We start from the raw sequence: 22,667 nt of genomic DNA on the forward strand, positions 1-22,667 counted from the left end.
CCGGTTGCTAGGGAGGGAGGGGGCTCCGACCGGGCGCTCTGATTGGCTGGCGCGCGGGGGGCCAATGAGGCGGGCGCTTGGTGCGGGGTGCGGCGGGTCCGTGTTCGGCTCGGATGGAGCGATGGCGGCGGGCTTGGCAGGTAGGAGCCGGGGAGAGAGCGATATGGCGGGTTAGCAGGCGGCCTGCACGCTGAGGCCCGCGGAGGTGGGGCCCGGGTACGGAGGGGAAAGGCTCGGGCTTCTCCTTCTCGGACCCCCCCCCGCCGACCGAGGCTGCGGTGAGGTGACGCCTGGGGCGGGTTTAAAGGCAGCAGTGATGCCGGGCCAAGGGACGGCCTTTGATCGTGGTCCTGAGGGGGTGGGGACGGGATGGACAGACAAGGCCTCACTTCACACACACTCTGTGGGTTCCGCCTGCCCAAAGAAAGACTTGCAATTCTATAGCGCCTTTCACCACCTCTTTACAGCCAATGAAGTACTTTTCGAAGTGTGGTCACTGCTGTACTGTAGGGAAATGCGGCAGCCAGTTTGCGCACAGCAAGCTCCCACCAACAGCAACGTGATACATAGAAACATAGAAGATAGGAGCAGGAGTCGGCCATTCGGTCCCGCTCTGCCATTCAATGAGATCATGGCTGATCATCCAAATTCAGCACCCTGTCCCTGCTTTCTCCCAGATAATGACCAGATAATCTGCTTTAATGTTGATTGAGGGATGAATGTTGGCCAGGCTTTAATGTTGATTGAGGGATGAATGTTGGCCAGGACATGGGGTAAAACCCCTGCTCTTTGATATAGTGCCAAGGGACCTTTAACATCCACATGAGAGAGCAGACAGGGCCTCAGTTTAACATCTCAATTTAACTCCCTCGGCACTGCACTGGAGTGTCGGCCTAGATTTTTGTGCTCAATTCTCTGGAGCGGAACTTGAACCCACAACCTTCTGACTCAGAGGCGAGAATGCTACCCACTGAGCCACAGCTGTCTGGTGTGTGTGTGTGCAGACTCTCCGATTGAACAGGCTGCTGCCTGTTCTTTAAATAAAACTATCCAAGGGTCCCAGACCTGAAACGTTAACTCTGTTTCTCTCTCCACGGATGCTGCCTAGCCTGCTGAGTATTTCAGATTTCCAGCATCTACAGTATTTTGCTATTGTACTAATGAGAGGCTCCCCTATTAAAAAAAGTTAAACATCCACTTTAGAAAAAAAATCTTGTCCCCGTATGGTGCTGAAGCTGACTGTCAGTGCGGAGGGCAATAACCCAGTGAGCTGCTGATCCTTGATTTGTCCCTTAACTGAATCAAGGGAGAACTTTTGGGGAGGGGGTAAATGATAGTTGGTGCTGAGATTGAGGATGTACAATGTCCCACCAGAAACTGCTGGAAGCAGAATCCATCATAGCTTTTAAAAGGAAAGTAGTTTAATATTTAAAAAGCAGGGGAGTGTGTTCAAGTGGATAGATCTTGCCAGAGAGCTGGCACGATGTTCTGCCCATCAGTGCTGTAACATGATATGAACCTTAAATTTATAAAGCAATTTGCATGTTATTGCGAGCAAGGTATTGTAGTTTGCGTACGTTTGGTATACTACCCCATCAGCCTAGTCAGTTCTCATTTATTCAACAACAACTTGTATTTATATAGTGCCTTTCAAGGCGCTGCACAGGAGTATTACAGGAAAAAATTTGACACCGAGCCACATAAGGATAAATTAGGGCAAGTGACCAAAAGCTTGGTCAAAGAGGTAGGTTTTAAGAAGCGTCTTAAAGGAGGAGAGAGAGGCAGAGAGGTTTAGGCAGGGAATTCCAGAGCTTGGGGGCTAGGCAACAGAAGGCACAGCCACCAATGGTTGAGTGATTTATAATCAGGGATGCTCAAGAGGGCAGAATTAGAGGAGTGCAGATATCTCGGGGGAGGGGGTGGTGTTGTGGGGCTGAAGGAGATTACAGAGATAGGGAGGGGCAAGGCCATGGAGGGATTTGAAAACAAGCATGAGAATTTTGAAATTGCTTTGATACCTAGTTTCTGTCTTGTACTGATCTGAAAATGCTTTTACATAAGAAATAGGAGCAGGAGTAGGCCAATCAGCCCCTCGAGCCTGCTCTGCCATTCAATAAGATCATGGCTGATCTGATCCTAACCGCCAATCCACTATCACAGAACCATCTCCTGAATCTAACAGAATTAGACACACGAAATAGGAGCAGGATCAGGCTACACGGCCCCTGGGCCCGCTCCGCTACCCACAGGGCCATGACCGATCCGAACCTAGACTCATGTCCAAATTCCTGCCCGCTCCCCGTAACCCTTAATTCCCTTTACTTCTAGGAAACTGTCTATTTCTGTTTTAAATTTATGTAATGATGTAGCTTCTACAGCTTTTTGGGGCAGCATATTCCATGGACCTACCACCCTCTGAGTGAAGTAGTTCCTCCTCATCTCAGTTTTGAAAGAGCAGCCCCTTATTCTAAGACTATGCCCCCTAGTTCTAGTTTCACCCATCATCGGGAACATCTTCCCCACATCCACCCGATTAGAAATGGCCATTGTCTCTTGGTTTCCTGATTCTAAAGCAAGGAGTTGTCATCGCTACTGCAGCAATATTGCTGTCACTCCCAGGTTTATCAGCGTTTTGACATCGTCGCAAGGTATAAAAAAATTCCAGCTCAAGGCTCAGGCATCAGAAAGGGCAACACAGCTCAAGTACATTCAGCGGAACTTTAGAATTACTCCCTCCCAGTGTTTTAAGAGATTATATATGAACTCTTTGAACAATTTAATAACATTAGTCAAAGAATTCATATATAATCTCTTAAATCACTGGGAGGGAGTAATTCTGTTGTTCAGTTGAATGTACTTGAGCTAAGTTGCCCTTTCTGAAGCCTGCACCTTGAGCTGGAATTACTTTATACCATGTGACTTGATGCCAAATTACTGGAATACCTTGCAGTGTGCAGAAGAACCGAGGGACCAATGTGAGGTTAATACCCAATCCTGTTAACAGGTGCCTGAGAAATTGCTCTCCATTTTAGCTAGAATATATTCAAACCGGTTCTTTAAATTCTTAGTTTTGTGGCTTACTCTTGGCAAATCCATGTCCAATTTTTCAACGTAAAATTAAAAGAAAGACTTGCATTTAAATAGCACCTTTCACGACCACCAACGCGCTTTACAGCCAATGAAGTACTTTTTGACGTGTAGTCACTGTTGTAATGTAAAATTAAAACTTGTGTAACTTTTTTTTTGTTAATGCTCATTGCTGCTGGCCCACACGTTGACCACTGTGTGTAATGATAAGAATAGTAGCCTTCACTAAACTGTGTGGACACGTAATGGTCAAACCTAGGGTTGCAAAATTCTGGGAATTTTTAAAAGAGGAAACTTTCCATGGGAATTTTGAGTTTTTTTGCACACTGATGGTTTTTGTCTCTGACCCTTATATTATCTTTGTCGTCAAAATAGACATACTGTTCCATACAAATAAAAACAGGCTTTCAAAACTTTATTTAGGTTATAATTTTGAACTTTATTGAACCCCCACAAAAAAGACCCATCTAAAATAAAATAAAAAGAGCGTCAGCTTATTTAGCCTGTAATTTGTCCTTATTTTGTCCCTTTGAGTCTTCTACTCGTGAGTCTTCTGAGTCTTCTACTCCTCATTGCTCCTCCTGATTCTCTGGCTCTGACGTGTCCATTTCCTCCTCTGTGTCAGTGTCTAGCTGTGTGGTCGACACTTCTGTATCTGGCTCAATAAGTTGTAGGTTCGCCCGGATAGCCACCAGTTTCTCCACTCTCTTGTTAGTCAGCCTGTTGTGCACCTTTGTATGCGTATTCCCAAAAAGTGACCAGTTTCGTTCAGAGGCCGCTGATGAAGGTGGGATTTGGAGTATCACCGATGCAATAGGTGACAGGACCTCAGATGCACAAAGTCCCTTCCACCAGGTATGTGCACTGATATGCTTGCATGATTCCCATATCCCATCCCCATTCGAAAGACCTTGCTTGGTAGAGAACTTTGCCAGACTTCCCAGAACTTTGCCCACATCCAGATTGAGATGGTGAGAGAGGATAGAAATCACACTGTAAGCGCTGTTGATCTGTTCTCTGGAAAGTATTGGTCTCCCAACATGCTTTGGGTCCAGCATGTATGCTGCAGCATGAATCGGCTTGACACAAAATTCTTGACGCGTCTGTATGAATTGAACAATTGCCTTCTCCTCTGCTTTGAGCAGCAGGGATGTGGGTAGGGCAATGCTGATTTGTTCTTTTAAATCAGTAAAAAGCCTGAGAACATCTGACAAGACAGCATCATCTTCAATCTGAGCAATTGTAGATGCTACTGGTGAGAGTATTTTAAGGCTGCTAACCACTCTCTCCCAAAACACATCATCCAGCAGTATTTTCTTGATGGTGGTTTCCATATCCCCAGACTGGGATATTGCCATTTCTTGCAACGACTCCTTACCCTCCAGAAGGCTGTTGTACATTATGACAACACCACCCCATCTAGTGTTGTTGGGCAGCTTCAGTGTGGTGTTCTTGTTCTTTGTCATTTGCTTGGAGTTATAGGTTGCTGCAACTACCTGTTTTCCCCTGACATACTTAACAACTTGCTTGGCTCTCTTGTACAGTGCTTCCATGATTCTCAAACCCATGATGTCCTTGAGCAGGTTAAGCCCATGAGCTGCGCACCCAATAGACGTAATATGAGGGTAGGCCTCCTCCACTTGAGCCCAAGCAGCCTTCATATTCGCAGCATTGTCGGTAACTACTGCAAAGACCTTTTGTGATCCAAGATCGTTGATGACCGCTTTCAGCTCATCAGCAATGTATGTGCCTGTGTGTCTGTTGTCCTTCGTGTCTGTGCCCTTGAAGAACATAGAAACATAGAAGATAGGAGCAGGAGTAGGCCATTCGGCCCTTCAAGCCTGCTCCGCCATTCAACGAGATCATGGCTGATCATCCAAATCCTAGCACCCGGTCCCTACACCGACAGCCATCCCACCCAAGCCCTATCCCCGTAACCCCACGTATTTAATCCCCCCCTAACGCTAAGGGTCCATTTAAAAAAAATTTTTTTTTATCATGGCCAATCAGCCTAACCCGCACATCTTTGGACTGTGGGAGGAAACCGGAGCACCCGAAGGAAACCCACGCAAACACGGGGAGAATGTGCAAACTCCACACAGACAGTCACCCAAGGCCGGATTTGAACCCGGGTCCCTGGCGTTGTGAGGCAACAGTGCTAACCACTATGCCACCGTGCTGGGTGAGGAGTGGAGACGATGTAGTTTATGATGCCCTCCCCTCGTACATTTGACCACCCATCTGAGATAACTGCAACACAGTCTGCTATCGTTTCTTTGAGCTTTCCTTGGACTCTGTTATACTCAGCCTCCAGCAAATAAGTAGACAAAGCATGTCTGGTGGGAGGACAGTATGCAGGGCGAATAACATTGAAAAATCTCTTCCAGTACACATTGGCTGTGAGCGTGAGGGGTGAGCCTGTTGCATATACAGCTCGAGCAAGGCACTCATCTGCATTCTTCTGGCTATGGTTATCCATTGTATCAAAGAACCTTCCAAGTGGGCCAGGAGTTGCTGATGATAAGGAGCCTGATGCTGAATGAGAACCATCATCTTGAATGGAAGCAGAGGAACTCTGGGCTGACTGCTGTGAGCTTTGAGTGAAGTTGTTGCATTTGGATAAATGCTGCTGCATCTTTGTGGCATTCTTTACATATGGCTTTCTACAGTGTTTGCACATGTACACAGTCTTTCCATCTTTAATGCCTGGGGTAAAATGTTTCCACACATCCGACGGTAAACGTGGCATTGTTCTATGCAGAGAAATAAAGGGCATTCATCTCTGTGTCGAACTGCGGTCGATCAGCATGATTGCAACAGGGTGAGTACATTTTTGCTGATGCTCCATGTGATGGAAGCATGACCTGTACACACACGACGCTACATCACCAATAGTGTATTATTTTGTACATTTTAAATTGAAGGACAACAGAGTTCAACAAGTAACTGGTTTATTTGGTATAAAGTCTGATTTACTTACTGCATCATCACAACATCAGCAGAAAACAAAATGACTTCCCTCAGGACCCCTAACCTGGATCTTTAAAAAACGATAGCAGTCTTACAGATGCCTGCAGGCCAATCACAATTCGATATGCAAATATTACAAATAGAGGGAGCTAATCGCTCATCCACTCATCCAACCAATCAGGACACATTTGTTCACAGTCACACACAAAACTTGTAATTATTAAAACAAGCCAAGTAAGAAGATAAACATATATTGATTAAGAAATTCCTTAATAATTAAGATTCCATCTCTGTTAGTAATTTTAAGAGAGGACCTGTGGGGAAAAAAAAAGAAAGAAATACAAAAAAAACAATATTATGCTAGCATGTGCTTTTTTGGGCAAAATTCCCAAGCTAAACTTCCCGTGGAAAATTTCCGGAAATTTACCGGAAACTTTCCACCCCTTTGCAACCCTAGTCAAACCTAATAAAATCACAATTGTACAAATTTAACTTTATATCAAAACATATTCATTGATGAATGATGTAAATTGCAGAACTACTGATGTAAAACTTTATTTGGAGTAGTTAACTTCATTTCACTTCACCGTGGCTGCAGTGTGTACCATCTACAAGATGCACTGCAGCAACTCGCCCAAGGCTTCTTTGGCAGCACCTCCCAAACCCGCAAACTCTTCCACCTAGAAGGACAAGGGCAGCAGGTGCATGGGAACACCACCACCTCCAAGTTCCCCTCCAAGTTACACACCATCCTGACTTAGAAGTATATCACCATTCCTTCATCGTCGCTGGGTCAAAATCCTGGAACTCCCTCCCTAACAGCACTGTGGGAGTATTTTCACCTCACGGACTGCAGCGGTTCAAGAAGGCGGCTCACCACCACCTTCTCAAGGGCAATTAGGGATGGGCAATAAATGCTGGCCTTGCCAGCGACGCCCACATCCCAGGAACTAATCAAAAAAAACTTGTGGATTTTCAAGCTGTTAAGGCCTCTATGCGAGAAAGTGAGAGGCCCATGAAAGAAGAATATTAAAAATCCCTCTGCTATTATAATCATTCCCACTAAGATACTTTTTGGTGAGGCATAAATAGCATGTCATGACAATGCTGAGATCTCCACTTATATACGGTAATCATATGAAGGAAGAACTTCCTGATACCACTCCTGAGTTTGCCCTTTACTAGTTTGAACTTGTGGCCTCTTATTCAACGTTCCCCCCTAAGGTGCACGGGCTCGCCTCGGTTGGGAGGCCCCGCGCAGACCACTCACCAGCAGTTTCCTCTGGAAGCGATACCACGCATGCGGCCACACAGCAAATTTAAAGTGTCCGTGTACACACAATTTAGATGGGACGTTGATTCTACTCCTGCAATTTAATTTTAAAGTAATTGCCTGGATTTACCTATTCTACTCCAGTATCTTGTGTATTTCTATGATGATGTCGCCTCAGATGCTGAAAAGCCAAGTTTCTCGAGCAGTTCCTCATAACCCAGACCTCTAACGTTCATGGATCAGTCTTGTGGCTCTGTGCACTGCTCCAAACCTTGAACTTCCACCTTGTGTCTCGCTGGTCAGAAAAGGAAACCGCGCACAAAGTATAGTCTGATCAGAGCACTGTACAGTTTGATCATGACTGCCTCTGATTAATGTAAAGGAACAATTGAGCACCAGTTCTAGTGTTTAGATTTAATAATGTGGAACAATACAAGCAAGAGATGAATGATTTTAGTAAAGCTAGTTTCAAGTTGCTGAGGATTGAACTTGGGATGGCTTCAAGCAGGAGTATAACGCTTGAAGAATCTATTGGCGATCGTACACATTAAAGGCTTTACATGTTACAGCGGAAATAAATGGTTCAATAGGGAAGTTAAGAATGGTGTATAGCAAAACAAAGAGTTTTTAAAAGACTCAAACCAGGAAGAAGGACATTGGAAAAATATAAAATGAAACATCATAATTGCCTGGAGAGAATTTTTTTTAAATTGCAGTGTTTATTTTAGGTAGCACGCATTGTTTGCATATCTGCTATTAGAATTACGTCGAATATACAGCACAGAAACAGGCCATTCGGCCCAATATTTTAATCAAAATATCAAAAGAGCAAGTGATTATAGGGGTGAGATAGCAGGAGAGGAAATATAACGGCAGTTTAATAAAATCTAGAAGGCTCCAGGTTCAATCCCTGATTCAGTTGCTAGGAGTAGTTGGGAGCTGCAGTTTGCCTCCATGCTCCTGGGCCTGAGCCAGGATTCCCACTCCTGATCACTGTCCAGACAGTGCTGCTGAAAAGTGGACATAGGGTGAACGGCTTTATCTCCAGGATAACTTGTGGATTTAGTGCCTCGGCTCGTCAATGAAGAACAGCTACTTTTTACAAATTAATTCTCGGGGCGTCGATAGCAAGCCCTGCGTGTATTGCCCATCCCTAATTGCCCTCGAGAAGGTGGTGGTGAGCCACCTTCTTGAACCGCTGCAGTCCGTGTGGTGAAGGTGCTCCCACAGTGCTTTTGGGGAGGGAGTTCCAGGATTTTGACCCAGCGACGATGAAGGAACGGCGATGCATGACTTGGAGGTGGTAGTGTTCCCATGCACATGCTGACCTTGATTTTCTAGGTGGCAGAGGTCACGGGTTTGGGAGGTACTGGCAAAGAAGCCTTGGCGAGTTGCTGCAGTGCATCTTGTAAATGGTATACACTGCAGCTACGGTGCGCCGGTGGTGGAGGGAATGAATGTTTAAGGTGGTGGATGGGGTGCCATTCAAGCGGGTTGCTTTGTCCTGGATGGTGTCGAGCTTGTGTTGTTGGAGCTGAAGTCATCTAGGCAAGTGGAGAGTACTCCCTCACACTCCTGGCTTGTGCCTTGTAGATGGTGGAAAGGCTTTGGGGAGTCAGGAGGTGAGACACTCGCCGCAGAATACCCAACTAGAATAGTGATAGGAGACACTGTACTTGGACCTCGTGTATCTGGTTAGGGAGGGAGGAAATCAGCTAGGATTTGTGATGTTGGTTTTGCTGTAAAATGTGCACGTGAGGATAAGTTTGGGCTTGGTTGTGTCACGCCCTAATGAGTGAAGATCCTGTCGACACCATCTGTCCAAATTCCTTGAGTGATGTCGGGCTGCTGGCACTCTTTGAACTTCACAGGGGATGGGGGAAGAGTCTGAGGCAAGATGAAGCTTTAATATTCAGAAAATGACAGGACGAGGTGGTCAGACATGAGTGTTAAAAAAAAGTAGCTATTTAAATACAGGGATCGTGTCAAATTTAAATACTACCTACCTCGCAAAAAGCTAAAACATCTTGGTGTGTTGGAAGTACACGTATAGTCAAGGGGAAAGTTGGAGTATGCAAAGAAAGCCACGTTAAACGCTCAATGTAACGCCAAGGGTTCCAAACTAGAAAATGCCGGAAACACTCGGCAGGTCAGGCAGCATCTGTGTAGGGAGAAACGGTTAACGTTTCAGAAGCGGTTAACTCTGTTTCTCCCTCCGCAGATGCTGTCTGACCTGCTGAGCATTCCAGCATTTTCTGTTTTTATTTCCGCTCTCCAGCATCCGCAGTATTTTGCTATTGGTTCCAAACCAGAACAGGCTTATGAAAGGTGTTGCAAATTTATTGGGAGTTTTTTTTTTGCAGTGCTAAAGATTTTTTTAACTTTGCCTTTCAGAAGGCATTTAATGAAGTGGCTTCCAAGGTCCTTCTGGCTGAGGTGAAAGTCCTTGGATTAATAGGACGCAAGTTCAATAACCTGGTTAAATACCTCAGTGGGAAAAAGAAACAAAGGGAATGGCCCACGGTGATCATTCTGATCGGATCACTGTAACTGTGAGCACCAGAGTGCCCCAGAGTTCAGTCTTGGGACCTCCTGTTTTTATATATTTATAAATGAGCTTTGTGAAGCAGTTAAATGCAGAACAATGTCCAATTGTGGGAGGAAGTCGGGGGTTCAGAGCAAAGAAATAACATTTAACCACACAGAGAGCTTTTTGAAAGTGGGCCGATGAATTGTAAATGGTGTTTAATACTGAGAAATGCAGGGTAGCACAATTGTAAATTAAAATGGAAAATATGACTGCAAAGTAAAGGGCATCATTAAATAGGTCGACAAAACCAAGGTGAGCATTGAAAGTGTTGCAGTGTGTAGCAAACAAAATTAAAACTGGACTGCACTAGGCTAGTTCTAAGCTACGTTCCTCACACTAAGACCACGTCGAGTCCTGTCAATGTGCCATCACCCTCCTTAAAGGATTCAGAGGAGAATGAAGATGAATTTAGGTTTTACCTTGTTCAGAAATGAGATTTAATCTCATTAGTAAAAGGGGAACTGTGGCTCACAGTTTTAGTGCAATGCAAGGAGGCGATGAGTTGGATGTAGAGCGGGATCTCCTGGAGAATCAAGCTCGAAAAATCACGGGGCACGTTCCAGGCAGTGGAACCCAAACTAAGGATACATCTACAAAAGCAAAATACTGCGGATGCTGGAAATCTGAAATAAAAACAGAAAATGCAGGGTAGCTCAATTGTAAACTAAAATAGAAAACATGACTGCAAAATAAAGGGCATAATTAAATAGGTTGACAAAACCAACGTGAGCATTGAAAGTATTGCAGTGTGTGCTAAGCATTGCACGCTAAGGATGCATCTGCTTGGCGAGAGAAGATTCTGCCTGATCAGCCCCTTTTTTAGGGTGGCGTTCGTGGGGACGCTTGCGTTGGGTGGGAACACGATCAGACTCAAAGGTGTTTCTTTTTCCTGTCCTTTCTCCTGCCCCTCCCCCAAACCCACAGTCAAATAGGCTCCTGACACTGACTGTTTAGAGTCACACGTGCAGGATGACGAGGTGGATGAGGTACTTGGTGCTGGCCCCTGTGTAACTGTACTGCAGTTTGACTCCGTGTGTTGAGCGGAAATCTGAAGAAAAAAGTGGTAAATCGGCCTCCCACATCACAGTGGAAAGAAATGGTTCAATAGGGAAGTTAAGAATAGTGTAAAGCAAAACAAAGAGTTTTTAAAAGGCTCAAACCAGGAAGAAGAACATTGGAAAAATATAAAATGAAACGTAAAGATTGCCTGAGAAAATAAAATAAAAATTGCAGAGGGTATTTTGGGTAGCACACATTGTTTGCACATTTGCTATTAGTAGAGTTACATAGAATAAAAATAGGTGATCTCACGGAAACATATCAAATTCTTAAGGGGCTTGACAGGGCAGATGCAGGGAGGATGTTTCCCCTGGCTGGGGAGTCTAGAACCAGGGGTCACAGTCTCAGAATAAGTGGTCGGCCATTTAGGACTGAGATGAGAAATTTCTTCACTCAGAGGGTGGTGAATCTTTGGAATTCTGCACCCCAGAGGGCTGTGGAGGCTCAGTGGTTGAGTATATTCAAGACAGAGAGCGATAGATTTTTTTGGATACTAAGGGACTCGAGGGATATGGGGATAGTGAGGGAAGGTGGAGTTGAGGCAGAAGATCAGCCATGATCTTATTGAATGGCGGAGCAGGCTCGAAGGGCCAAAAAGGGCCTACTCCAGCTCCTATATCTTATGCTCTTATATACAGCACAGAAGGAAAAAAGTGACAATTTCACACGTGTGATAAATACTATTTTTTGTTCACCAGCATAATGAATGATTCTGTTGAAGTATTTAAAGATAATTGGATTACATTTAGCAAAGATGAGAAGGATGTGGATTTGTGGTAGGAAAATGATCAAGTTTTGAACAAAGGACAGGAATTACAGGAGAAGCTGAGTGTCCCGATTGCCTGTTCTTATCTCCTCTGTTATATTCCTGTTAACCTTCTGTGTGATTCGGACACGTTACTCATTGGGGCATGCTGTTTCTCTGTAAGCCGCTGATGAATTTACTCCCCCATCACGTGTTTGTGATTTTAAAGTTCCAGAGGCTTGAGTGGCTTCATATGTCCCACATTCCTGTTAACTTGCAATGTTTAGGCATGACATTGGCCCAAACGCAGGCGTTTGCCGATTCTTTACTGCCCAGTCTTCTGGAAGTTGCTCCAACCTCCAAAGCAGATGATGGATGCCAGCAGGAGGTAGAATCAAATAGAAGGATTAAGGTTATCTCGCCGGAAAAGAAAATGTGCGGAGAATATTACATTGGGTTAGGTAGAACAATATCGCATTTGAGTGGCTGCCGAGCTCAGTGGGAGCACTCTCGCCTCTGTCGGGCGGTTACGGATTCAAACGCGACTGCTGCTCTCGAGCACACAATCTAGGCTGTGTTGCTTCAATGTAGTTCTGAGAACGTGTTCAACTGGACGTCAAAGATCCCCCGGCACTTTTGTTTCTGGAGGACGGGCAACAAGCTCTCCTCTTCATCCCTCAACCAAAACAGATTATCTGCTATTTTACGTCCTTGCTGTGTGCGGGACCTTGCTGTGCGTAGATTGGCTGCAGCTTTTGCCCACCAAACAACAGTGACTGCACTGGCTCTGAAGCACTTTGAGGCTGTGAAAGATATAAATGGAAGTTTTTCTATTTAAAAAGAAAACCTCCCATTGACATTCAACGGCATTACCATCACCGAATCCCTCACCATCAACATCCTGGGGGTCACCATTGACAAGAAACTTAACTGGACCAGCCACATAAATACTGTGGCAACAAGAGCAGGTCAGAGGCTGGGTATTCTGCGGCGAGTGTTTCACCTCCTGACTCCCCAAAGCCTTTCCACCATCTACAAGGCACAAGTAAGGAGTGTGATGCAATACTCTCCACTTGCCTGGATGAGTGCAGCTCCAACAACACTCAAGAAGCTCGACACCATCCAGGACAAAGCAGCCCGTTTGATTGGCACCCCATCCACCACCTTAAACATTCACTCCCTCCACCACCGGCGTACCGTGGCCGCAGTGTGTACCATCTACAAGATGCACTGCAGCAACTCGCCAAGGCTTCTTCGGCAGCATGTCCCAAACCCGCGACCTCTACCACCTAGAAGGACAAGGACAGCTGGCGTATGGGAACACCACCACCTCCAAGTTCCCCTCCAAGCCACACACCATCCTGACTCAGAAGTATATCGGCTGATCCTTCATCGTCGCTGGGTCAAAATCCTGGAACTTCCTCCCTAACAGCACTGTGGGAGTACCTTCACCACACGGACTGCAGCGGTTCAAGGAGGCAGCTCAAGGGCAACTGGGGATGGGCAATAAATGCTGGCCTTGCCAGCGACGCCCAGATCTCATAAGCAAATAAAAAAAGAGGACTCTTCGTGTTACTGGAGCTGTATCTTTTCAAAACAGTTACACTGTGTGATGTTCTGTATGTACAGATTAAAAGGATGGGCCTTTAATCTCAAAAGTGGTGGGGGAATTAGCTCAGTCCTGTCACAGTGGAAGAAATGCAAACACGTTCACAGGAAGCATTGTCAGCAGAAATCTTTCAAAAAAACACCTTGGAATAGACAGGAATTGACCGTATAACTAAAGCGACACGGGTTCGAATGAGACCATTCTCCTATAGCTGAGCTGTTAAATGAACCTCCTTTTGTTGAAGGACAAATATTTCTGTCTCGGTTGCAATTTATACACTAGTCAAAACAAAAGATTTTTTTTCCCTTTAGAAAGAGACCAATTAATTCAACTTGCCAGCACCGACAGGGACCTTGCTCAGTACTGCCGTCCTTCATGTGCTTTGACAAACTTTTAATTCAATTACTGAAATTGAAAACTAGCCCTGACATGTTTTGCTTCTGGAGAGCTCCTTTCTGCTGGCTTAGAAGTGGTATCTGGAGTGGACTGTAAGACTTTCTCTTATCATCAAAAATAACAACATTTAAAGTCAAACTAGGAAAAGTATTTGGCAAACTAGCCGGTGGAAGATTAAGTATGCAGAAGTTCAAGGTTTTTATAACTTTGAATTCCTTCCTCACTGCCTGACTTTTACCTGGAATGTCTAACATTTATCTTTTGTTAATTTTCACCAGAATTTCATATTTTTAAAAAGTTCCCATAAATTTAATTTAAAAGAATAGCAAGTAAAATGCAGACATTCTCAACCCACAGACGTATTTGATTTGAGCAGGCTTATTATGCTGCAACCTGTGGCTGTTGCACGATATCGCTGTGCACAGCCCACCCAACACTCCTTCAGGTTCGACTCCTGTTTCCACCCATTTTGGCATTCTGCCCTCTCGCTGTCCTGCTTTGCTCCATTTATTTTCGCCCTGACCAACGCTCATCCCTGCCTCAACTACAGCCACTAACAACAGATGAACTAATCGTCTCTCTCCCTGTCATTTGTGCAACCCTGCCACGTACAAAATGGCTGCTGCATTGGCCGACACAATATCCATCGCATTGTATGTGAAGCACTTTGGGACATTTCCAAAAGATATGATAAGGCGCTACATAAATGCAGGTCCCAAAGTTCGGGACAAAGTCTCCAACATTCTACCGGAGTAAAGTTAGATTGCGTAGACACAAAGTTATCTGTCGTCTATTCCGGTCTCTCTTTTCTAAGGCTACCTCTCGGCAGTCTAAAGTGTCAGTAGCAGGTGACTAAAAGTATTCCAGGCTGTCCCTTTCAGGACAAGATTACAAAAGGAGGACAAGCTATGCCCCTTAGACCATTTGCTTCCTAGATGGCTTACATGAAGAGCAAGTTAAGCAGCCAAGAACAAACAAGAGGATTAGCACTCGAGGGCCCCAAGCACGAATTTGGATTTCATACTGTGTACAGTGTGCCCTTGCCTCAAAACCAAGTGTCCCTATAGTTGGGTTTGTATCTCTGTGTCAAAGGCTTTAGTTGCTGTGTCATGTAATTGTCTATTTAAGTTCACTGGCACTCGTGCTGTATATTCTTGTAGGCTAAGCACTTGCAAAATTTGCCTTGGGTATCACGATTTGGAATTAGCAACACACAAGATGAACCTGAGTCACTTGACTGACTGTCCTTATGGGCTAGCATGGCGCCAGACCTGCCAAGCAGTATTTGTTCACCAATGGCCCACATAGCACCCCACAAGCACAGGAACACATTGAGATTATCTGACGTTAGTTGGGGCCCTTGATTTGTAGGAAGCACTGGCCCATGGCCATGGAGTCTGCAGCAAGAAGCATGCCTTTCAGTGTCCTCCTCCACAGACTGGCCTGGCTGGGTTTGGCATTGTCCACATGAAAGCTGTAGAGGCAGAGCAGCTATTGCAATTGCCTTCTGACAGGAAAGGTATTTGGGGAGGGAGGGGGGGAAACAGGTAGAAGAACTGATGGATTTCTTTTAAGGAAACCAACAGAACATCTAGCTATGTCTAAAAAAAGTAAGCACCTCCTTCGTGCAACCAAAGGCGCTCTCCCTGAATCCGAACCACCGTGTAACAGCGTCACAACAGATACTCCCCTCTCACTTGGAACCCTGCCTGCGGTGGTTCGACTGATCAACAAACTAGTAGCATCAGAGATGATTAAAGAGTTCAGGCTTTTAGGAACCAAAGGTTTCTACTCCAGATATTTCGTAGTTCCCCCAAAAAGGCAGCGGGACTGTGTCCTATACTGGTCCCCCTTCCCTATCATTCAGTCTTGTTAGTCGCCACTGAACACCTTACCAAAACCCACTCTGTTCTCATTCAAAACTATCAGAGCCTGTGAAACTGATACTTTACGCACTCTAAACTTCAATCCTTTACGGATTGGCTGCTGCTGTGTTGGGGGTCATGTAGAAATAGCCAGTACGCTGCACAAACAAACCTGTAGTCTCATCCAAATATTTTCTCATTCTTAAAATCAGAAACACTCAGCAGGTCAGGCAGCATCTGTGGAGAGAGAAACAAGCATTGATGTTTCAGGTCGATGACCGTTCACCAGAACTGGAAGATGTTCGAGATGAATAGCATTTTAGCACGTGCACAGCCAGGGAAAAGGACGCAGGATAAGAATAAACAGGATAGGGTGGCGGGCAGGACTGATTAAATGGCAAAAGGGGTGATGGTGCAAGGCAAAATGAGGTGGTAAAGAGGCAAGTAAAGAAACAAAAGATGGATTCAGTGGAATAGTTACAGCAGAATAGCAGAGGAGGGGCGGGGGGGAAGCATGGATAATCTGGCAAAGAGCCGAAGGCTCCCGTGACCCAGGAGTGTGGCGGTGAAAGGTGGGTAGACCCCAGGGGTGCGGACCACCCCATCGGTTATGTACCGATAGGGGATCTCAACCCCAAGCACCAACCCACGCCTCTCCCACTGGCTCTGGCGCTGCCATCCTCCATTACCAGCACTTTCTGTCTGAGAGAAAATGGGAGCAGTGGTTAGACTCGCGTGTTAAGGCCCCAAGGCTGTAAAGTGCCTGGTAGAAAGATGAGGGGTTGTTCCGCGAGCTCGCTTTGAGCTTCATTAGAGCAGTGTTGGAGGCTGAGGTCAAGAGTGCGAGTCCGGTGTAGAATTAAAAGTGCCATGGGGAAGGAGGGATGAGGTCAGAAGAAAGCGAAGGGGAAGAAAGATCCAAAGAAGCATTGGTATCTTGGAGTTTCCTCATTCTTAGTTTGCCATTGAACAGTTGCTTTGTGCTGAGAGCGAAGTTCAGGCTAGTAGGTTTGGTACAGTTAGATTTAACCAGGGATATCTCTCTGCTAACTGAAGTACTTTGTTTTTGCCACTGGCATGTCAGGAACTTGGAAAAAGTCTGAGAAAACATTCATTCTGTTCTGTTCAAACAGGATACAGGTAGACTATCCTTTATTCGAAAACCTCGGGACCAGCCGTGTTTCGGTTTTCGGAAAATTTCGGATTTCAGAAGGTATTTTATAAGACTGGGAAATTTGTCGGGGGTCGGGGTCGGCGGGGGGTCGGGGTCGGCGGGGGGAGCGTAAGTCGTGCGCCACTCTGGTCATGTCGTGCGCACGACTTACGCTGAACGAAAAAACTTTCGGTTTTTAGAGGTTTTCGGTTTTCGGAAGTTCGGATAAAGGATAGTCTACCTGTATATTGGACTGCAGCCGAGGTGGGCTGGATGTGCCCCCGGCTTTCCCTTTTAAAACGACTTTTCTCTCTTCAGTGCCAACGTGCTTATCTACAGCCTGCTGCTGGCTGCAGTCGTTGGAAGAGCAGCAGAAACGGCAGTGTAGCGCTCCTCCAATGTTGTTCAGGCCCTCTGGTGCACGTTGACACTATCTGAAGCACGTGCTTTGCGCAAAGTCTAGATTAAACAGATTCTCTGGGCAGGACTTGGTGTTGCCGTGTCGGTTGGCCACAATGAATCAATTAACTGGAATGGGACAGACGCTTTGTAAATTCTGTTTTTTGGTAATCTGAGCACATCTGGGCATCCACCCTCATCTCCAATTGGCTGTGATCAGGTTGAGAATTGGAGAGGCTCCGCGATACCACCAATTGTTCTTTGGTGTGCCGGCCATGAAAAAAAGTCACAGATGTGAGAAACCCAGTGTTGGACCCATGAATTTCTACTAAACTGCAATTGCCCGTTGACATCCCCAGAGATATTAACCCTGTTGGATCGCAAGCTTTCATGCTGAGCTGCTGAGCTCCACACCTCTGCAGCAGGGTCACTGATGTTCTGGGTTTAGCCCAGCCACATGTTGCATCAAACCTTTGGCTGTGTCATTCACCTCTGGTTTTTATCTACTAAATAGTTTAGTCATTTTGTTACGTAGAGCTCAGGAATGTTGATGCTCCATCAGCCCAGTGAACTTCAACCGAGTTAACGATTGATCAGAGAAAACAAGTGGTCTACTGGTTTTAATAGAAAGTTATATAATGTATGCTAACTTTTTTTTCCCCCTTTCATTCTAGAACATCCCTTCCATCACTTAATTGAGCCATTAACGGCAGATCGTCCAGATAAGAAATACTTCAATGTTCTTAAACTCAACGACCCAAGATATGGTGAGATGCTTTGGGGCATTACTTCCATTTGAGAGGACGGGAAGGAGGGCAGGATTGTACTTCTGTGTGTCCCGTAAATGACTTGACATTTTAGGTTAAAGCTACGTGACTTCTCGTCGGTTATCTGGGGTCTTTTTATTCTCCCTCTTTGTCCCATTCCTTCCTTCACTACCTGGGTTCCGTTTGACATCCCTACAGCAGCGCTGACTGGCGTGCAGGTTTGTGGGTGGCTTGAAGCTGCATCCCTCTACTTGTATTTTACATGCTAAAAGCGCAGTTCTCTCATCGCCGTTTGTACCTGTAAATCGAGCGACTAGCTCCCAAAAGCTGAGTTGGCAAGTGTGCTGTTTGGTGTAATACTTGAGTCAGGCAGACCTGGAGCTCCCCGAGTTTGTTTCATGATCTGCTGAGTTGGCCAGTCATGCTATAATTGGCTCTGGGACCCCATGACGAGGGAGGGGGTAAAATTGGCCAGCATTCCTGATAGATGTGAAGATGAAAATAAGATTGGCAAAGAGAGAATATGAGAGTAGAATGGCGGTTAACATAAAAGGGAACCCAAAAATCTTCTACCGGCATGTAAACAGTAAGTGGGTAGTAAGAGGCGGGGTGGGGCCTATTAAAGACAAAGAAGGTCATATATGCTTAGAGGCGCAGGGCAAGGCTAGAATACTCAAGAGTACTTTGTATCGGTGTTTACTAAGAAGATGGATGCTGACAAAATATCAATAGAAGTGGAAAAGGTAGAAGCAATGAAAATTGATAGACAGGATATACTAGAAAGGCTGGGTATGCTTAGAGTGGACAAGTCGCCTGGTCCAGATGGCTTGCATCCCAGGTTGCTAAGGGAATTGGGGGAGGAGATAGCGTAAGGGCTTGCCATAATTTTCCAATCTTCCCTAGATGCGGGGGAGGTGCCTGAGGATTGGAAAGTGGCAAATGTGACGCCACTGGGTGTAAGGACAATCCTAGTAACTATATGCGGGTCAGTTTAACATCAGTGGTGGGTAAAGTTTTAGAAACAATAATCAAGGAAAAAATTAACGGACACTTGGAGAGGTTTAAGCTAATTAAGGAGAGCCAACACGGATTTGTAAAAGGCAGATCGTGTTTGACTAATCTAATTGAATTTTTTGATGAAGTAACAGGGAGGATTGATGAAGGGAATGCAATGGATGTTTTCTGCATGGATTTTAGGAAGGCATTTGACAAAGTACCACATAGAAGGCTGGTTAACAAAATTGAGGCTCATGGAATAGGTGGGTCAGTGGCAGTTTGGATAAGGAATTGGCTTAAGGACAGATAACAGTGAGTTGTGGTAAATGGCTGTTTTTCAGACTGGCGGATGGTAGTGGTGTTTCCCAAGGGTCAGTGCTGGGGCGCTGCTTTTTTTGATATATATAAATGACCTGGATCTTGGAATTTCTAAATTTGCCGATGACACCAAACTTGGTGGTTTGGCAAACGGTGATGATACCAATCGACTGCAGCAGGACATGGAATGGCTAGCAGAATGGGCAGACAAGTGACAGATGGTATTTAATACAGAGAAGTGTGAGGTGATGCATTTTGGCAGAAGGAACAGGGAGAGGCAATATACACTTAATGGCACAGTTTTAAAGAGTGTGCAGGGACAGAGGGACTTGGGAGTTAATGTGCATAGGTCCCTGAAGGTGGCAGGACATATTGAGAGAGTGGTTAGCAAAGCATATGGGATCTTGGGCTTTATAAATAGAAGGTATTGAGTACAAAAGTAGAGAAGTTATGCTGAACCTTTATGAAGCGCTGGTTAGGCCACAACTGGAGTATTGCGTCCAGTTCTGGTCACCACACTTTAGGAATGATGTGAAGGTCCTTGAGAGGGTGCAGAGGAGATTTACCAGAATGGTTCCAGGGATGGAGGAATCTTAGCTACAAGGACTGGTTGGAGAAGCTGGATTTGTTTTCATTAGAGCAAAGGAGGTTGAGGGGTGATTTGATAGAGGTGTACAAGATTATGATGTGTTTGGATAGGCTAGACGGGGAAAGACTGTTCCCACTAGTTGATGGTACAAGGACTAGGGGGCACAGGTTTAAGGTTTTGGGCAAGAGATACAGGGGGGACGTGAGGAAAAACTTACGCAGCGAGTGGTGATGACCTGGAATTCGCTGCTGACGGAAGTGGTGGAAGTGGAGACACTCAATGTTTTCAAGGGGAGACTGGATAGGCACTTGAGGGAAATAAACTTGCAGGGCTACGGTGATAGAGCGGGGGAATGGGACTGACTGGATTGCTCCACAGAGAGCTGGCACGGATTCGATGGGCCAAATGGTCTCCTCCTGTGCTGTTAATACTCTATGACTCTATGTCTAGTGGCCTGAAAGTTTACACATGGAAGAGTGGCTAATAGGATGAACTATCATGAGCTAGCGGACAGATGGTGACACCTGGAGAACTGTACCCAAGCACCAGTCATTGCCTTCAAGAGAGGAGGAGTCAGTGGGGAGGAGTGAGAACACTGCAAGTTAAGTGACAGCCCTGGGTGTAGAGATTTTATTTAGAGTTGGTCCTGATGTGACTGTGTGCATTTCTGCCATAGCGACCTCTCGTGTGCTTTGTTTACGTAAGAAATAGGAGCAGGAGCCGGCCATTCAGTCCCTCGAGCCTGCTCCGCCATTCAATAAGATCATGGCTGATCTTCTACCTCATCTCCACTTTCCTGCACTATCCCCATATCCCTTGATTCCCTTAATATTCAAAAAACTATCAATCTCTGTGTTGAATATACTCAACGACTGAGCCTCCACAGCCCTCTGGGGTAGAGAATTCCAAAGGTTCACCACCCTCTGAGTGAAGAAATTTCTCCTCATCTCAGTCCTAAATGGCTGACCCCTTATTCTGAGACTGTGATCCCTGGTTCTAGACTCACCAGCCAGGGGAAACATCCTCTCTACATCTACCCTGTCAAACCCTGTAAGAATTTTGTATGTTTCAATGAGATCACCTCTCATACTTCTAAACTCTAGAGAATATAGGCCTAGTCTACTCAATCTCTCCTCATAGGACAATCCCCCTCATCCCAGGAACCAGTCTGGTGAGCCTTTGTTGCACTCCCTCTATGGCAAGTATATCCTTCCTTAGGTAAGGAGACCAAAACTGTACACAATACTCCAGGTATGTTCGCACCGGGGCCCTATATAATTGCAGTGTACAAACACAAAACATAAAAGCAAGGCGCAACCAAGATAACATCCCTAAAAGCAGTGAATAATGATTGGGAAAATTCAGCAAAATAATCATATGCCGCTGCTGAACTCCTTGTGTCATTATATTTGAGATGCATGTAAAATGGCCATTAATTAAATGGCATCTTCTAGTTATTGCCGTGAAACTATAGTTGAATGCAAGACTGAAGAAATGTTTGTTGGATAAGATTGATCCTTTTAAAGTAGTTCATTTTAAACGCACAGTTTTGTTTGAATTAATTGAACTGTGACCTTAAAATTGATCTTTTGTTTCCAAAAGTGGGATTGCCGTACTCTATCCGTGTCCTGCTTGAGGCTGCTGTTCGAAATTGTGATGGGCTCCATATAAAAAAAGAAGATGCTCTAACTATTCTCGATTGGAAAAACCAGCAAAACCAAGCTGATGTTCCCTTCTGGCCCGCCCGGGTCCTCCTCCAAGACTTCACGTGAGTCCAGTAATTGTTTTGGGTAGAAAATTGAGCTTGGTGTTTAATTGCCACTTAATACTTGGAGGGAGAGGGAAAATGTATTTTATTTAAATAATACAATCCCCTGTTCACAATTTGTCGGTGGATATGCAATTTTAAAATTTGTCGGTGGATATGCTATTTTCAATAAGTGTGGCTCCTACAGGAAGTGTAGACTGTACAGAAGATTTTTAATGTCTATATACTTTTTATATATGTGTGTATATAAATTGTCATGTTTTTGTCACACTCTTGCCATCTTTTCCCATATAAATTCAAGTGTTCATATTTGTAACAGAGACTGCCTATGTAAACTTGTCATGCTGTAATTGCACCCTCATGGCAGTGTTGGCGCCATTGTGCCTCAGTTTTGCGTCTCCCAGCTCTCGAGCCTGTGCTGCCGAGAAATTCCACTGCTCCAACCAGTTTCCCAAACTGTCATACTTTGCTACTTAATTATAAATAATATCAAATCAAAATATATTTAATAAGGACAAAACTTATGACTTTGAAGTGAGGGTTGAATTGCACTTGATCCACTGAGATGAGGAGGAACTACTTCACTCAGAGGGTGGTAGGTCCATGGAATATGCTTTCCCAAAAAGCTGTAAAAGCTACATCATTACATAAATTTAAAACAGAAATAGACAGTTTCCTAGAAGTAAAGGGAATTAAGGGTTACGGGGAGCGGGCAGGAATTTGGACATGAGTCTAGGTTCGGATCGGACATGGCCCTGTGGGTAGCGGAGCGGGCCCAGGGGCCGTGTAGCCTGATCCTGCTCCTATTTCGTGTGTCTAATTCTGTTAGATTCAGGAGATGGTTCTGTGATAGTAGATTGGCGGTTAGGATCAGATCAGCCATGATCTTATTGAATGGCGGAGCAGGCTCGAGGGGCCGATTGGCCTACTCCTGCTCCTATTTCTTATGTTCTTATGACCCCTGCTCTCTAACCCCGCTTTATGTGAAGACTACACTTAGTCTTGTCTTCCCGTGTACAAGATCAAGGGAAACTGACTAGTATATATGATGGAAAAATATATTAATATTTAATAGTACACATT

The 22,667-nt window shown here is 45.1% G+C and overlaps 1 protein-coding gene across 1 annotated transcript in view; it reads left to right on the forward strand.

Moving 5' to 3' along the window:
* Positions 1-36: 36 nt before the first annotated feature.
* ireb2 (iron-responsive element binding protein 2) overlaps positions 37-22,667 on the forward strand; it is a 62,339-nt gene continuing 39,708 nt past the window's right edge. The window contains exons 1-3 of the mRNA XM_085972098.1: positions 37-140; positions 17,821-17,913; positions 21,419-21,584. Coding sequence (XP_085828224.1) covers positions 65-140; positions 17,821-17,913; positions 21,419-21,584 — 335 coding nt within the window. The 5' untranslated portion in view covers positions 37-64. The remainder of the gene's footprint in view (positions 141-17,820; positions 17,914-21,418; positions 21,585-22,667) is intronic.

Source organism: Somniosus microcephalus, chromosome 32 (genome assembly GCF_052327205.1).
Source record: "Somniosus microcephalus isolate GS21.2 chromosome 32, FLI_Smic_1.0, whole genome shotgun sequence".
In the NCBI taxonomy this organism is placed as follows: Eukaryota; Metazoa; Chordata; class Chondrichthyes; order Squaliformes; family Somniosidae; genus Somniosus; species Somniosus microcephalus.